An 18,478-nucleotide genomic window follows, 5' to 3' on the forward strand; every position below is an offset into this window, starting at 1 on the left:
TAATTTTATTAATTAAAATTTTAAGCATGTAAATAAAATTAAGGCATGGGACATTTTTGAAAGCAAAATAGTATATGAGAACATTATATAAATATCATGAAAGGCTTATACATAATGACTGAACATGCTTCCTTCTGGGTGTGCTTTTAGTGTGTCTGATTCTTTAAATCTCAATTTATTTGGACATTATGTGGTGAGGTGACAACTGGCAGTCTGTCACAAACACGAACATAAACCTTCTCCTGACAGATACTTTGAATGATGTATTAACATGCTAAAATCATAAAAACCCCTTCCAAAGTCACAGTGATATACGTTCTTTTCAACACGACAATGTTTGTCATTATCATTGATGGCATACAGCTTCTTCAGATCCTCTTCCCTTCCACAGAAGAATTCAATCACAAATAGCACTATACAACTAGTGACTCAGTATAAAATAAATTCTTCCAAATATGCCCAATGTGATCAATCCTTTATAAACACCAGGAAATGTATACTCTTGGATGACAAAGAGTCCCAATGCCTAAGAGGCTTAACACTCATATCTCGGTCATGGCTGCATAACCAGGAAAATGAACATCATGATGGGCTCCTGCATTCTTCACATTGTGCTCATGAACAAAGTCAGTGTAGTTTCTATGGGCGTTCTGGGGTGGGGGCAAAGGCCTTGTGTTCCACTGGTTTCCACCACGTTGACAGCAGTCACTGGCCGCAGACAGCCTGGATGGTTGGGGAGTTGGAGGGGAGCACAGTTAGTCAATAGGAATAGGAGAAAATGGATGTGTTAAGAGGTAATGAAAGAGAAAGGCAATGTGAACAGCATGCACCACTGCTATGAGTTATTACCAACATCTACTCCATGCAATGATAACATTCAAGAATAACAAAGGGGAAATCAACAAAGTTACACGGTAAGAGAAAGCGTCAATATGGAAGTATGTACGAGTAATGATAATCAGCTAAGTGAATTAATTAGAGAAGAAAATTCACAGCAAGACACCCTGTATCTATGCCTGATGTTATGAAAATCAAATGCAGAAATGTTGTTTGGGATTCTAAAGAGGAGAAAAAATATTCATAATCTACTTAATTGAAATACTTGAAAGAAGAATTTTACATAAAAACAAAGGCATATGTGAAATAGGGCAATTATTGAAAATTATTCCCCAAATTATATGATTTCACAAAATTAAAATTTGGGAAACAAAATTTCAGAAACAGAATTAAAGAAAAATCTGCCCTCAAGAGTTCACATGATTTTTACATCAATGTTCCCTAATAATAGAGAACTGCTGATCCTTCTAACTGTAGAAAAAGTTCACAGGACAACAGGATCTCAAAATAAAAATCAACAGGTACAGATAACGTGTAAGATTGTAAGTCTCCAAAACAGCATTTTTTCAAAAAACAAACGTTTAATAAGCTTATTAGATGTCTTTTATCACAGTGCTATAGAACTAGAAGAGTGAAACATGCATACACGTAATTCCCAGTTAAAAGTGCTAAAAGTGAGTCCTCTGATAGAAAACATTTGCAAAGGTTCAGCAAACCAAAATTGCGTGATATGGCAAAAAGGGCAACACATATTTCAAATAACTGCAAAAGAAAAAAAAAAGTATCCCGAATCTGAGCTATCTAAAAAATAGATTGTAAAATGTAGTGTTATCTTTATAACTCAACCAAAACACTAATCTTTAATCTTTTTTTGCTTTAGGGAAACTAAAAAGGATGTGAAAGACTCACAATAAAATCATCTTACTTCCTTCAACCAAAATAATCTGTTTATCAGATCTAATCCACAAAATTCAAAAACTCAACTTAGGGTCTCTAAAAATTAAGAAAATTAAATGAAATTTATTCCAGATTTTCTAAATAGTATTGCTTTGTTTTTGTTGTTTGCAAATGATTTATGTATTTAAATTGCATGGATTGTTTCTCAAAATTTGACATACTATTTGATAAATTCTTTTTTTTTTTTGAGAATTTTTAATATTTATTTTCTAGTTATCGGCGGACACAACACCTTTGTTTGTATGTGGTGCTGAGGATCGAACCCGGGCCGCACGCATGCCAGGCGAGCGCGCTACCGCTTGAGCCACATCCCCAGCCCTATTTGATAAATTCTAAGTTACTGATACATCAAAGCTTTGGCCCAATTAATGGGTCATTTAAAATATATCAGCAAGAAAAAGCTGAATTCATAGCTGGGCGTGGTGGTGCATACCTATACTCCCAGCTGCTGTGGAGGCTGATACAGGAGGTCTGTGAGTTCAAAGTCAGCCTCATCAATTTAGAAAGGACCTAAACAACTCAGTAAGACCCTGTCTCTAAACAAAATACAAAAAAGGCCCGGGATGTTGCTCAGTGATTGAGTGCCCCTGGGTTCAATTTCCTATACCAAAAAGAAGAGAAAAAGCTGAAGATAAGAAAAGGAAATAGATTAAGTTGGCTAAAAGTTATCTGCCAAAAATAAGGTGCTCATGAGCCTAGCGTGGTGGTGTATGCCCAAAATCCCTGAGACTTTGGAGGCTGAAGCAGGAGGAATTTAAATTCAAGGCCAGGCTTGGTAACTTAATGAGTCTCAAAATAAAAAGGGTTAGGGATGGTGCTGGGGCTCAGTGGTAGAGTGCTTGCCTCAAGTGTGTGAGGCACTTGGTTCCATCCTCAGCACCCACATAAAAATAAATAAATTAAATAAAGATATGGTGTCCATATACAACTAAAATATATGTATATAAAAAGGGGGGGGCTGGGGTTTTGGATCAGGGGTAGAGCACTCGCCTAGTGTGTGTGAGGCCCTGGGTTCGATCCTCAGCACCACATAAAAAATATTTAAAAAAGGGGGGTTGGGAATGTATCTCAGTGGTGGAGTGTCTCTGGGTTCAAACCTCAATACCAAAAAAACAACAAAAACTAATATGCTCCATTATTCTGCCCAACTTTTCAAACCCATGGAGAATTTCCAAGTTTTATTAATACTTTCTAAAGGAGGACTCTTTTATTCTTTTAGAATAGATTAAATTGGTTAAAAATATGCAGAAACAAAGAATGAAATGCAGCATGCATTTTAAATTAAGGTTGGAGAATCTATTAGCTCTAAGACATATCTTTATGAGCTCTATATTCAGTCCCATGCACTGCTGACACACAGAGGCTCAATGGGTATTAATGATCACTACTTTACTTCATTTCAGCAAAGGAATCTCAGTACAAGCAGATTAAGGAAGGAAGCCACGAATCTCAAAATTTTTCATTTTTCTGGAAACTCACACAAAATCAATACTCTTTCTAAGGGCTACATCAAAGGAACGGGCAGTGCCTAACAAATCAAACAAATTTAAATGTGTACCCATTAAAATGGAAAACTATTGATTCTGTGTTACACAGGTTACAAAGTAACCAGATTCTCCTTCCATATTAATACAAAAGGTAAGCACTTATTAAGATGGTTCTTTCACAGCTGAAGTCTCAATACTATTTTCCTTGCCAACAGGACTTAATGGTAAATAACAGTAAGAAAGTATAAAGAAATTAATGAAACTTTTCTTAATGGCTTAAAAAAAAAACTAAAATTCAACATTTACAGGCTTCCTTCTTTACTTTTAAGTATGTGCCTACTTGCACACAAATTACCTCTACCATATTCCCAAGTTAAAAGAAAATTTTTATAAAAATGAAAAATTCTTTCAATCTTAATTGCAAAGTTATTTGGAACTAAAGTAAAAATATGCCCAACCATCAAGAGGAAAGTATCCTGCAGTTAGTGAAGCCAAAATGACCGTAAACGGGAAAATTAAATAGCAAAGACAGAAAATAATCACCAAACACTGTTGACCCACCACCATGAAGGAAGAACTGCTTGCACAGAAAGCGGACCAAAACCTTGAGATCACCACAGAAACTCATTAGATTTCAGGTACTAAGAAAACTAAGAGCAAAAGAGAAAAATCCTATGAATTATCAAAGTTCAACTATTAAACACAAAACGTGAATAGATGATACAACCAACATGACCACTCAATCAAATAATTCCCAAAGTGACCCGCCTTCCCAAGCCCCATATATTTATCCAGCTAAAGAGTAAACCCAACTGATAAACTCCAACAAACCACAAAGTATCCATATTTGTGTACTTAATATTAATCTGGAAATGTAAATGAACAAAATATCCTTACTTTTGACAGATTCCTTCTCATTTCCAAAAAATGAAATACTAATGTTTTATTTTATTACACTTTAAATCATATTTCTCTTTGGCTTTATATTCAGTTTTTAATGAAGAAAACATATCCTAAGTAGAAATAGCATGTTGTATGGAATAACAAATATTTTCTTTATGGATTTGGGAAAGGTTTCTACTGACTAGCAAGAAGTCTTTCAACAGAAAACCACCCATCATTCCCAGATCATGCTAATCAAAACAAAGACAGCCATCTTATGTTCTTGAGACAACTGCTCCCTTCTTTACCCATATACCTATTTTCCCCATTCCTATGATTGCTCAATATGATACTTTTTTTCAGCACACAAATATGAATAATTTGCTTTCAGTCATACTCATAAACCTTAAAATTGAGAATACAATTAAACAAGCAACAATTTTGATTAAGGATTTAACAAACCATTTCTTGTCATGCTGATCTGTTCCAGAATTCTTTGGAAGATTTTCTATCTCCACCAGCACGGGACCAGAGGATGTGGAAGGAATCACAGACGCAGTAGATCTTAGACCCCAAGTCTTTGGACAAAAATTATAAAAATAATTTATTTTTCCGCATCAATAAATAGAATACTAAAACAGAATACTATATATAGAGTGCAAATAAATGCAATATAAGCAAATGGTTGGATATTATATACGACCTTAGAGAGATAATAATTTAACTGAATGCTAATATTTTATTTATTCTCTAGGACTTATAGCGACAAAATGTTTTATAGGTCATCTGTTTTATTTACAATATCTTAAGAGCAAAATAACAGGGGGATAGACATTACTGAGCTACTTAAGAGACAAGGACAAGAAAATGCACAAAACTTGCACATGGTTGTACACTATAAAAATCCAGTTAATAATACTATAATTTACTTTAATTAAGTAAACTGTTCTAATATTTTAGAAACTTAATATTGTCTTACCTGTTGGGAATCATTACTCTGGGTAGAAACATTATTGTGAACACTGTAATGGGAGAAAAAAAATCTATTTAAGAAACTATACTTAAAATTCTAGGGCTTTATTTTCTAAGATTATACATATACATTAATGAAAGGAGAGCCTAAGACATCAATGTTCTGGTTCAAATAAAAAATTAAAAAAAAAATCAGGCTGGGGATATAGTTCAGTTGGTAGAGTGCTTGCCTTTAAAAAAAATCTACTGCTGGTATCTAAAATTAAGAATGTCAGATGGCCAGAAAACATTTACAGGCAAACACTTGCTTTTCTATATAGGCTGCTCAATTGATCCTTCCATATATATTATAATTCAAGTGTTTTTTAGACACATTTACTTACTATTAATCCTGTTTACTGATTAGACAAAGATGGCAAAACAAAGAGAACACCACAAATGACTCCTTACATTCAAAGCAACCAGCAAAAATAGCCATATAAGCTTATCTGTCACTTTTTTTTGTATATTCATACCAGCTCAAGATTTTCCAGTAAACAACAGCTCAGCTTGTATAACTCTCAAGGCCTTAGTATAAACTTAACCTATTATAGCCCATTGTCCTATACATGACACCTATAAAAACTTAAATTAAGCAATTTTAAAGATATCCTATAAAATTGTTGTCCAATACATGGAACACAATGGGTTAAAGTCAAAAACTTCTGAGTATATATACCTTTTCAAATGATTTATAAATGTTCTAAAATTTTTAGTTTAGTCTGTACTCATTCCCTGCCCTCACAAAAAATATCTTTAAACCTCAACCAGTAATGACAAAATAAACAGAAACTACAGAAAAAACAAAACATTCAACATAAGGATGTGCTATTACCACAACATTAAAAAAAAAAAGTCGCTGACTTCAGACATTCTAACAATTAGTATCTGGGAAGAATTCAATAAAAAACACATTCAAAGTTATAAAAAGGACATTCCTTGAAAGTGAGAAAATAATCTACATATTTAATGAGACCAATGTGTTCCAGAAAATAATAATCATATCCACTGTAAAATTACACCTTCAACAATAAGAAAACTTCATGTATCCAAAAGGGATTTAAAGGCAAATTAAATTCTAGTGTCAGGTTGGCATAAATTCCTCCATAGCAATACAAGAAATTTACCTAACCAAGACATCATTTTAATAATGGAAAATATGCAAATCTCAAATGGGGGGAAAAAAAAAAATCACATGAATACAAGCATTCAAAACACCTTCTTAGGGGGTGAGAGAAAATCCAAAATTGCCTAAATATAAAACCCAGCCAATTAAGAAGGAATTCAAGATAAAAGCTTGCTAAAAGACTAGGTAATGAGGAATGATAATTATACAAAATACATGCATGAAGATGTGAATTTGGTGTCAACATACCTTATATACAGAGATATGATAAATTGTGGTATAAAGGTGTATTAAGAATTGTATGCAAAAAAAATAAGAGAGCTCATGTATAATGGCATAATTTGGCACAAACATACTTTATATACAAAAAATTATGCTGTAAATGGATAATTATGAATGTAACACACTCCACTATTGTCATGTATGGAATAAATAAAAAAAGAAAAAAATGAGAAATGAACCTATTTATATCTTATTTTTTTAATAAACTACACTTTAATTACAAGTTGAATTACCAGAATTTGCATTACTGATATTTATGATCAAACCCAAAGTATTGGGGCTTGAGATGGGGCTTGGTAGTAAAAGGTTTGCCTAGTATGTACAAGGCCCCAAGTTAAATCCTAAGCAAAATACACACCAATAATAATCCTACTTCTAACATAGGCATACATGGTACCCTAATCAAATCAGAGTAATTAGCTTTTCTTTTTCTCAATTATTAACAACTATTTTATTCATTTATTTATATGTGGTGCTGAGAATCAAACCCAGTGCCTCAGACATGCTAGGCAAGTACTCTGCCACTGAGCCACAAAGCCAGCCCAGCAATTAGCATTTGATTGTCCTAATTTCTTTACTTTAAAGTCATCCAGCTTCTCGCTTCTTATAAAATAGCTTAGTTTTTTAAAAAAATCTCTTAATAAAGCCTAATTCGTTTCTCCTCCCCCCATCTAATTTATTAGTCAAAAGTTTATTATTATTGTTTTTATTCATACTATTTGAAGTATTCAGTTTTATGAAATTTGTGCAAAATCAGCCCATTAGTCTACGTAATAGGTGATGGAATTTATGTTTTGCCATTAACACCATCTTAATAAAACATCTTGTTTTATTCAAAATGACTTGACTGAATTTTAAATACATATAGTACTTAATTTGTGTAATGGAACAAAGGATCTAATTTTTCTACATCATAAAATTATTCATTTTGTGTTTTAATATTGTTGAATAAAATTAAAACATTATTAAAAAGAAACTGTTTAGTGTAGATAACATTGCCAAGGCAATTGTATAAAGAATATAGTTACCAGGCATAAGTATAAACCATGTTGTTTACAGAACACATTATGCTAGTTTAAGTAATTCATGATCTCAAACATTAATGAAATCTTATCCAGTCTTCTTAGTAAAGAGTTAGACTCACTAGTCTGTGGTCCCTTTGTTCCTCTATGAAGTTTTCCTTTAACTGGGAATAACTTCAGTAAGCAATAAAGATGAATAACATGAGAAAATAGTACTTATAATAAGTGATGTTAACTGAATCATATCTTCCTATTTCTAAATAATATGGAATGTAGAAAGCACAACTTTCTCTTATTTATATAGGTTATTTTACTTTTAGGAACATTAAAGAATTACTTATTATACCTAGTCTTAGCTTCCCTTATTAAAGGATTACAAGGAGGGAGGGAATAGCAAAAGGGAAACAAAAGTACTAATAAACAAAATGTAAAATGTCCTTTAAAATGTCACCTCTTCTAAATATATTTAATATTAGTTAAGACACACAAATGAGTAGTTAGGAATAGTATAAGAAAAATGACCAATATCAGCCAATTTAGATAAAACTGCAGAGTACAAGGTGAAGAAATATTTTAGGTCAAATAGTTGTGCTCTTTCAAACGCTATTATTTTCCATGGTTCACTGGAGCAAAACTGTTCATGCAAACAGAACAGCAAGGGCAGGAGTGAAAGGGCATGCATGCAAGCGCAAGTTCAGATCCTCTCAAGCACTGTGATGAGTGGTGCTAAACAACCTTCAAGAGTGTCGGGCCTCCCTCTTATTTATAGAACCCTACTGAAAAAAATAATAAGAGTATCATAATCACTCAAATATCCCATTTTCGTTGTTCCCAGGGCTAAAAACATCATTAATGAAGAAATAATATTTAGCAATAATTTAACATTTAAATTAATTTTAATTATAGAAAAGACTACAATTTTAATTATAGAAAAGATGCTCACTTCTTGTTGAAAAATGTATATTTCAGAACATCTTTTGGGGAAAATCTCTTATTTTGCAAATAAAAGCCTTAAGTTTTCTACATAATATGACTGCTTAAATACTAAGTTTACATTTCTACTAACTTCACTAGGTATTCTTTAATATTCTGTCCCAGTCTTCCTTTCAAGAGACTGTTCATTAAACAAACGTGTTTTAAAAAATGCAAAACACCTCTAATCTCTTTCCCCCTTTTTATTAAAAGCGCTATTTGTAAATAACTTTAAGGAAATAGAAGTGTATAGTCCAGAAAAGGCACAAATTCTGTTTTGTTTTCTTGTTACATAAATAAATTCTTACAATAGAATTCCCTGCTTCCTCCTGGCTCTATTCATTTATTTAGTTTCAACAGCCTAGCAGCTGAAGAAACACCATAAGAGTCCTTGCTGGAACAAGCAGAGTGCTTTTATAATGAATTGGTCATCACAGCCTGGTTTTAATAGCTTTCCAAGTGTAAAAAACTGAACATAAAAATTCAAGGTGAGACTGACCATGCTCAAGCACACAAAACCAATCAACTTCTTTTGGAGAAGTTCTAGTATAAATTCAAAAAGAACCTAGATTCGTGGATATGGTATCACTATGACTCTTTCAACGGGTATTCCAGAATTTTCAAGTAAATAATCAGTTTTGAAAAGCATTCTATGAGAATATATACTATAATACACACTATTAAAATTAACAAAGTACAGATGATCTCTGATGAATGTAGACACATGGATCAAAAAATATTAGCAATCCAAATTCAGCAATGTAAAAGAAAGGATTATATAATCAAGTGGAATCCATTGTAAGAATAAAATTGCTTTATTTACAAATCAACCTTTGTTCTTTGAGCTCCTTGCATGTAAAAATAATCTATCTTTAAATCCTCAGTGACTTGCCAATAACAAATGTCATTTTCTCATTAAAAAAAGCATACCTACTCCCAGCTCTATTTCTTTAAACTTGTTTATTTTTCTTCATATCAATTTTATCTGGCATTATCTGTTTTATGTGTTCCCTACTCCTCCCCCCAATGCCTATGGACAACTCTGACACTTCAAAAAGTCTTCAACAAAAGCTTAATAACAGTGGGCTGGGTGGGGATGTGGCTCAAGCGGTAACACGCTTGCCTGGCATGGGCAGGGTGTAGGGCGCTGGGTTTGATCCTCAGCACCACATAAAAATAAAGATGTTGTGACCACCGAAAACTGGAAAAAAAAAAAGCTTAATAACAGTAACAAACTAAATTACCAAACATTATATATCAATTTCTAAGTAGTAAAACATTACTCACCTGAGTTCTTCAGATTTTGCTGTACTTGCTGTCAGAAGAAAAAAGAAAATATCTCATTAGTTCAATCTTACAAAGTAAATTGCTTCATTATTCAAAATAGAACTTTGACTTGTAACATTTGACTTGTTAACAGTTTTCAAAACTTCATACAAAAAGTGTTCTGGAATTAATACTAGTAAAGACACAGTGGCAATTACTTCTTTTTCTTTCTTTCTTTCTTTTTTTTGGTACAGGGGATTGAACTCAGGGGACCTGACCACTGAGCCCCATCCCTAGCCTTATTTTGTATTTTATTTAGAGGCAAGGTCTCACTGAGTTGCTTAGTGCCTCACATTGCTGAGGCTGGCTTTGAACTCATCATTCTCCTGTCTCAGCCTCATAAGCCTATGGGATTACAGGAGTGCACCACTGTGCCTGGCAATTATTCCCATTTTTTAAATAAAGCAATAAGTATATATAACTTTTAAAAAAAATTTTTTTAAAAATTCTGCAAGTCTCAGAGTAAGCTGATTTTGAACCTGAGAGAGGAAACCAAGAGGTTACTTGAGGATTTTAAATCAATGCCAACTGAAATGGTTTCATTTCTAGTCATATACTATTGATTTATAGTCACACCAACAATTATGGATATAAATCAGTTTTTTTTTTTTTTAATTAATATTGCCAGGAGATTCTTCAGAAAACTTGGAATGGGACCATTCCCAGTTATCCCACTCCTCAGTATATAGCCAAAGGACTTAACATCAGTATAGTTCAGTGACACAGCCACATCAATGTTTATAGCAACTCAATTCACAATAGGTAAGCCATGAAATCAACCAAGGTGCCCTTCAACAAATGAATGAATAAGTTATGGCATGCTAAATGAAATAAGCCAATCCCAAAAAACCAAAGGCCAAATGTTCTGATATGTGGATGCTCACACACAGTAAGGGGGGCCAAGGAAAAAGGATTCGACAAAGGGGAATGAAGGGAAGGGAGTGGGATGGGAACAGGAAAGACAGTAGAATAAATCAGATATAACTTTCTTATTAAGTATATATACAAATACACAACTAGTGAAACCCCACACCATGTACAACCACAAGAATGGGACCCTAATTAGAATAAGTTATACTTCATGTATGTGTAATACAACAAAATACACTCTGTCATGTATATCTAAAAAGAATAAATTTTTTTAAATTATTATTTTTTTAAATTAATACTCCCAAATATCACATCATGGCAGTGTCTGGGTCAATTAGTAAAGACCCTGACATTGGACATAATTAAAATTCAATCTGTATTTTAACAAATTCAGAATTGAAAACAAAATACAAGTTTTATTTATCAGAGTAAACCATGCTTTTTCTTCTATAAGTGCAACTTAGCAAACAGCAAATAACATTTATGAATTTGGAAATATCTACAAATGATATATTAAAATTAAAAACTGTATTTAACAGAATTTTTAGTAAGATTATAATACAATATAAAATAACTTAAACTGAACACAATCTCAGAAATATCAGCTGAATTGGAATTAATATCAAGTTTAATCTCAGCTATAGGTATAGGCAATTTCCCCCATGTAAGCTTATGAAACTTATTGCACTAAAAGAGTACTTCAGTGGGTTAGAATAGCCCTAAAAAGAGAGTCAGGGTTTTCCTCTCAAGTAAACAATACCAGAATATGACTTATTATCAAGAAAGAACAGTCCTTGAAACGGGTTGCACTTCACCTTTCATATGCAAAGTTCGTCTAGAATATCGTTTGCTAGGCCTTCTTTCAAAGGATGTCGATCTTCTTGCTTTACTGGTTTTTGTGGTCTGGTACTCAGTTTTCCCACTAAAATAAATAAGGCGCATCAACAAAAATAAGCATTTAAGGCCTACAATCTTAATAAATACGAGAAAGTCTACATTCAGATTCTCCTTAAAAGAAGTATCCTGATCATCATCCTGAAGGAACTACTACTATTAGTTTTGATTTCCCTCTTAACCACATCATCTTTCACTCTTTAGGCTTTTGAGAATATGTAACAGATTAATTACACTGTGTTTTTCTCCTCAAGCATAAATATTATCTAAAAACATAAAAAAACTACTTCAGAATGTCTATGCTCTTACAGAGTTTGGAATGTCTTCCTAGCCAAATACCTCAAAGTATATAATTAACAAGATTTTCACTTACTTGTTGTAATTGTGATATACTTTTCAGAATTAATTTTCCAGAAACATTTTAAAAACTATTACCTGCTTCTTTGATTTGCACTTAAATTCTGTTAAGAAAATGCCTTCCCACTCTGTTACATAAATTCCCCATGTTTGACTACTGGTACTATCCATTCTTCCTTCAAATCATATTGATTCACATAGCATGTTAAAAACCAAAGAGGGGCTGAGGTTGTGGCTCAGTGGTAGAGCGCTCGCCTCGCACATGAGAGACCCTGAGTTCGATCCTCAGCACCACATAAAAATAAACAAAATAAAGATATTGTGTCCATGTATAACTAAAAAGATATTAAAAAAAAAAAGAAACTAATAATCTAACGTAATGTAAACCAAAACATTTCTAACTCACGATAAACACAAAAGGGGTCTCTAAGAGTAATGTAATTTCAGGTTTACTTTTATTTTTTATTAGTTTTTTAATACATTTATTTATTTATTTATGTTGTGCTGAGGGTTAAACCCAGGGCCTTGCTATGCTAGGCGAGCGCTTCACCACTAAGCCACAACCCCAGCCCCAGAATTTCAGGTATATAGAGGACAGAAATACTATTCAAATTAATACCCCACTTCAGTGTGAAATCTTTTTTCAATATGGCATATAGCTGTTGAACAGAGAAACCTCAAAACAATTATTAAATCAATTTTAAGAGGGTTATTTATTATAATAAATAAAGGTCAAAAGGGATTATAAAATCCATAAGTTACTCTGATTTTCTATCTATTTAAGAAATCATAGCCAATAATACATTTTCTTTTTTATTCTAGCCAATGGAAAGATTTGGCAAACCACTGTATTTCTCCATGCCTTAGTTTCCACATTTGTTAAAGGACAGGGTTGGCCTAATATTCTGGGCTTGGATGAAAAAATGGATGATAGAGGGTTGGGATTGTGGCTCAGTAGTAGAGCGCCTGCCTAACACGTGTAAGGCACTGGGTTGGAGCCTAAGCACCACATAAAATAAAATTAAAGGTATTGTATTCATCTATTACTAAATTTTTTTTAAATGGATGATAGATGTTAGAGAAAACAGCAATTAAACTTGACCTATATCTAAAACGTGATCCTAGTCGAATAAATCCCGAGCGATGAGAACTTTTTTGGACAGGGCCTCGGAGGCGGAAGAAGGCATGATGCTCCACAGCACATTTCCATAAATGTTTGCAAGCTTTTGGATGATCCAGTCTAAAAACAAATGTATGTTCCTGCTCTTTGCCCTAGAAAGAAAGAATATAAAAAGAGGTGATTATTAAGCTGGACATAGTGGTACATACCTGAAATCCAAGCAATTCTGGAGGCTGAGGCAGGAGGATTTCAAGTTTAAAGCCAGTCTCAGCAACTTAGCAAGGCCCTAACAACTCAGCAAGGCTCTGTCTCAAAAATGAAACATAAAAAGGGCTGAGGACACAGCTCAATATTAATCATCTCTGGGATCAATCCTTAGTACAAAAAAAAAAAAAGGTGATCATCAGGTCAAATAGTCCTGTCTCCCATTTCTGTGACACAAATAACAATAACAGCAATACCAAAAAAGAAGCAATAAAGTATCTAGTTTATTCCCTGAAATTCACTTTTCTCTCTTTTGACAGTGCTGGGGACTGAACCAAGAGCCTCATATATGCCAGACAAGTATTCTATCATGAGCTACACCCCAGCCAGAAACTTATTATTTATAGCTATTACACACACACACACACACACACACACACACACACACAGAGTTAAAAATCAAACTATTTTCTAAGCTAGTATAAAATTATTCCTAGGAGGACTGGGGTTGTGGCTCAATGGTAGAGTGCTCGCCTAGCATGTGTGAGGCCCTGGGTTTGATCCTCAGCACCACATAAAAATAAATAAATAAAATCAAGGTATTTTGTCCAACTACAACTAAAAAATAAATATTTAAAAAAAATTATTTCTAGGAGTATCCCCTCCACTTACATACTCTCATTTGTCAGAGAAATAAAATTCACCTGTCATTCTTTGTGGTAATTATAAGGTAGGAGCTGGGTATAAAGCTGGGTGGTAGAGTGTTTGCCTGTCATGTGTGGGGCCCTAGATTTGATCCCAAGCATCACAAACAAAAACAATTTAAAGCACTATATATGATCTGGCAATGTGTCAATAGCCCTAAAAAGGCTCACATTTTTTGTCCTACTAACCATAGTCCCAGGAGTCAAATTATAATAGCTAACATTTACAGACTTTTTTTTAATGGATTTCACATGAATAAGGAATAATATCATTAGACTCATTTCATATAAGGAAATAGGAAAGGAAACTAGAATTTGAATCTAGTCAGTGTTGCTCCAGAAGCTATAGTTTTAACAATAAAGTAATACTGTGTCTCTAGGAAAAAATGATTCTATAATTAAACACTGGCACAAATCCACAATGTCCAAAACTCTAAAGAAATGATCATGTAAATAATGGCAAAATTTTAAAACTATACAGAAAGATAAAGGATTGATGTAACATTATTTATTCATATTACAGAACACCATATATTAGTTAAAATGAATAAACTAAATCTACACAGCCAGAGTGTTTAAATAAAATAAGCAAGCTGCAAGTATATTTATGTTTATGTAAATTTTTCTTTTTTCATTTTCGGTACTGTGGATTAAAACCAGAGGCACTCCACTCTCGAACTACATTCCCAGCCATTTTTGTTTTAAGACAGGGTCTTGCTAAGTTGTCCAGGCTGGCCTCAAACTTGCAATCCTCCTACCTCCACTTCCTGAATTACTGGGATTAAAGGCAATGTACCTCTGCACCCAGATATATCTTTACTATCTATTTCTAAAAGAGATCTTAATCAAAATGCTACAATCCTAGATCCTGAGAAAAATGGGTATTATAATTTTTGTATTTTTCAATTTGCTTGAAATATTTTATAATTTAAACTGTTTTCTCATTTAAAACTATTTTTCAATGCCAATTTCTTTATCATCTTGTTATAGGAAAATGTTAAAATATTCTTAAATTCTAAGACACAAAAATGCCAACCACAAAGGAAAATAAATTATGAGCTGTATTACATTGATAAGGTTCTGTTCACCCAAAAGATACTTTAAAAAGAAGGAAAAGAAAGTTAAAGAGAAGATATTTGTACGCTATACCTGACAAAGAATCCCTGAGTTCAATCCCCATTACCATGAAGAAAAATCTAAATCATCCAAAGCTGAAATCGACTTGCAATAACATACCCACCCACTTGAAGTTCATGTAAATTTCTCTACACAAAGTATTACCATTTAAAAAAATTCCAGGCATAAAAATATTAATGTACCAAAAATTCACTTACTATAACATGAAGTGCTTCCCATGTCAATTACTATTTCTCTTCACTAAATAGCATTTTAGTGCACAAAAATGAGAACACATGACCATATATCTATGCACACTTGCAAAGATTATGCACTCCTATCTTACAACTAATCAAACTGTTGCAATTGCTTCTCTACTTATTTCTCCCTCCCACTCCACTCAAATCTGGAGAATATAAAAATTTTTTTATTCATCCTGTTAAGTAAAAAATCTCACACTGTACCAGGAACATAAGCACTCATCACCTTTATTCATAGATGGATAACTTTACAGTCAAAACAGACTACCAAAATGTACCAAGTGAAAAGCAATACTTCCCATTAAGCACCAGCAATCAACACAACCATAACAGGCTTCTAACAAACCACTGCTTCTTTTATATTATTATTATTTTTTTTTTTAAAGAGAGAGAGAGAGAGAGAGAGAGAGAGAGAGTTTTTTAATATTTATTTTTTAGTTTTCGGCAGACACAACATCTTTGTTTGTATGTGGTGCTGAGGATTGAACCCGGGCCGCACCCATGCCAGGCAAGCGCGCTACCCCTTGAGCCACATCCCCAGCATTTATTAATGTTGACCAGATGATAAACTCAAAGACTGTTTGCCAACATGGGTGTTTGTGCTCTTATTAGAGAGATGTGACCAGTGCAGTATCATTATTAAAAATTTGACAAAAAACCATACTCCAAGTTATATAGTAGTAACTTTAAGTAATTGCTACAGTCTTAACCATTTTTCCAGTTAACATATTTAGTTATGTAATAAGCACAGAAAATCATCTGTAAATTACTACCATGATACAGAATACCACCTGATCTTGGCTTTCTACTTATTAACATTTATGTTGAAATTTATGACATTTTCATATTGCACCTTTGTGGGGAAAAATAGGAAAAGAAATGAACAGAAAATGCTGACCAAAAAAAGAAATATAAGTAAGTATGACCAAATATTAACTACTAAAAGATCAAGTTTAAAACAGTAATATTCCATTATCATAAGCGAAATTTTTTTAAAAAATTCAAGAATGGCAAAGTTTTGGTAAAACTCCCATTCTTGTACTTTCACCTACTTTACAATGGTACATCCAAAATATATTACTAATAATAATCAGGAGGAATAAACAAATCATAAATTATAAACATACTGGAAATGTGAATATATGTCTAAATATGATAAAAAAAAAATATAGGAAGCATTTTATTTTTAATATTTTTTAGTTGCCAATGGATCTCATTTATTTATTTATTTATATGTGGTGCTAAGGATCAAACCTAGGGCCTCACACATGCCAGGCAAACGCTCTACCACTGAGCCACAACTCTAGCCCCATAGGAAGCATTTTAAATGGAAGAAGTACAATTTACCTAGGAAAGGAGAGAAAAATCATAACAAAATCTTAAAATCTCTCCAACATTTAATTATAAAAATGTTCAAACATACACAAAAATTGAATACCCACAGAGATACCATGTACTGTCAACAACTATTAGCATTTTACACAGTGTGCTTACATCTGTATCTTTTCATATATCTTTAAAGCTTGTTAATTTACATATAATTTTAGATGTACAATTCTGTGAGTTTTGACAAATATACAGTTGTATAATCAACAGCAAAATAAAGCTATAGAATAGTTCCCTCAACCACCAAATATATTCCTCAGACTTCTGATCTTTGGTAGTCAACCCCCTTCTCAACCTTTAATCCCAAGTAATCAGTGACCTATTTTCTATTCCTACAAGCTTCACCTTCCCAGACTGTCATAAATAAAATCACATAGTATATACTCTTTTTAACTTTTTGCAGTACTGGAGATGAAACCCAGGACCTTGTATGTGCTGGGCAAGCACTCTACAATTGAGCTATATTCTTTTATTTTGAGACAGGGTCTTTAATAAGTTGTCTAAGCTGGCCTGGTACTTAGACTATCCTGTCTCATCCTGTCTCATCCTCCTAAGCAGCTGAGATTATAGTATCCCCAACAGTACTTAATCTTTTTTTGAATCTGACTTCTTTTACTTGGCATAATGCATCTGAGATGCATCTATGTTTGAACTGATTAAGAATTACATTTTACTGATAAAATTTGGTAATCCTTAGTTCAAAAGGCTTTGAAGAATATTATTAGGTAGATCTTTTAATTTTTTTAATCAGATATGAAGGGGATATGGTTGCTTAAATTTATATTTTTGCATACCTCATTTATATTATACATGAAAAAACAAAGAACAAACTTTAATTATATTAATTATATTATCTTTAATCTTAATAGCAGAAATCCATATATATTTTAGATGTAGATGGACACAACACAATGCCTTTATTTTTATGTGGTGCTGAGAATCGAACCCGGGTCCAGCCTGTGCTAGGCAACCACTCTACCGCTGAGCCACAATCCCAGCCCAAATTTTTAAAATGGTATGACCTAAATCAGGAACTTCTTTATACAAAGTTTTTTCTATGACTGTGTAAAACAATGAAACATGTTGTGATTGGTATCCCCCCTTATAAAGATATGTTGCCAAGGTCATGCATCTAGAATCCTTGGAAGACTGAGACAAGAGGATCACAAGATCAAAGCCAGCCTCAGCAATTTAGCAAGAGCCTTAGCAAGAACCCAAGCAAGATCCTGTCTCAAAAAAATAAGAACGGCTAGGTGTGTGGTTCAGTGGTAAAGCCCCCCGGGGTTCAATCCCTGGCAACAAAAAAAATAATAATAATAAAATAGAGATATTAATTACTATAACATAGTTATTGTTAAGCAGTTAATACAACAAAATTCCTACCTGATCATCATCTTCTACAACCACTAAGGTTATTTTATTCTTCTTAAAATCCATTCTGGTTATCTTGGGCCTAAAATATAAGACAAACAGCCAGATTAAAAAATGTTTTTATTTCAAGTGTATTTAATCATCTAACTCCTGAACTGAATACTAAAAGGGTAAATATAATCTATACTACCTATCAAAAAAAGTCTACTCTAAAAGAAAAAGGAAAATACATATTTTAAAAACAATACCTTTATCAAAATTGATGCTACATATACATAAGACATTAAAAATGTA

The 18,478-nt window shown here is 33.0% G+C and overlaps 1 protein-coding gene across 1 annotated transcript in view; it reads right to left on the reverse strand.

Moving 5' to 3' along the window:
* Positions 1–18,478, reverse strand: part of Epb41l5 (erythrocyte membrane protein band 4.1 like 5) — a 109,092-nt gene that overhangs the window by 53,280 nt on the left and 37,334 nt on the right. The window contains exons 11-16 of the mRNA XM_027936859.2: positions 18,197–18,266; positions 13,126–13,295; positions 11,588–11,694; positions 9,864–9,891; positions 5,143–5,185; positions 4,626–4,741 (exon numbers count right to left, since the gene is read on the reverse strand). Coding sequence (XP_027792660.1) covers positions 4,626–4,741; positions 5,143–5,185; positions 9,864–9,891; positions 11,588–11,694; positions 13,126–13,295; positions 18,197–18,266 — 534 coding nt within the window. The remainder of the gene's footprint in view (positions 1–4,625; positions 4,742–5,142; positions 5,186–9,863; positions 9,892–11,587; positions 11,695–13,125; positions 13,296–18,196; positions 18,267–18,478) is intronic.

Source organism: Marmota flaviventris, chromosome 11, assembly GCF_047511675.1.
Source record: "Marmota flaviventris isolate mMarFla1 chromosome 11, mMarFla1.hap1, whole genome shotgun sequence".
NCBI classification, from domain to species: domain Eukaryota; kingdom Metazoa; phylum Chordata; class Mammalia; order Rodentia; family Sciuridae; genus Marmota; species Marmota flaviventris.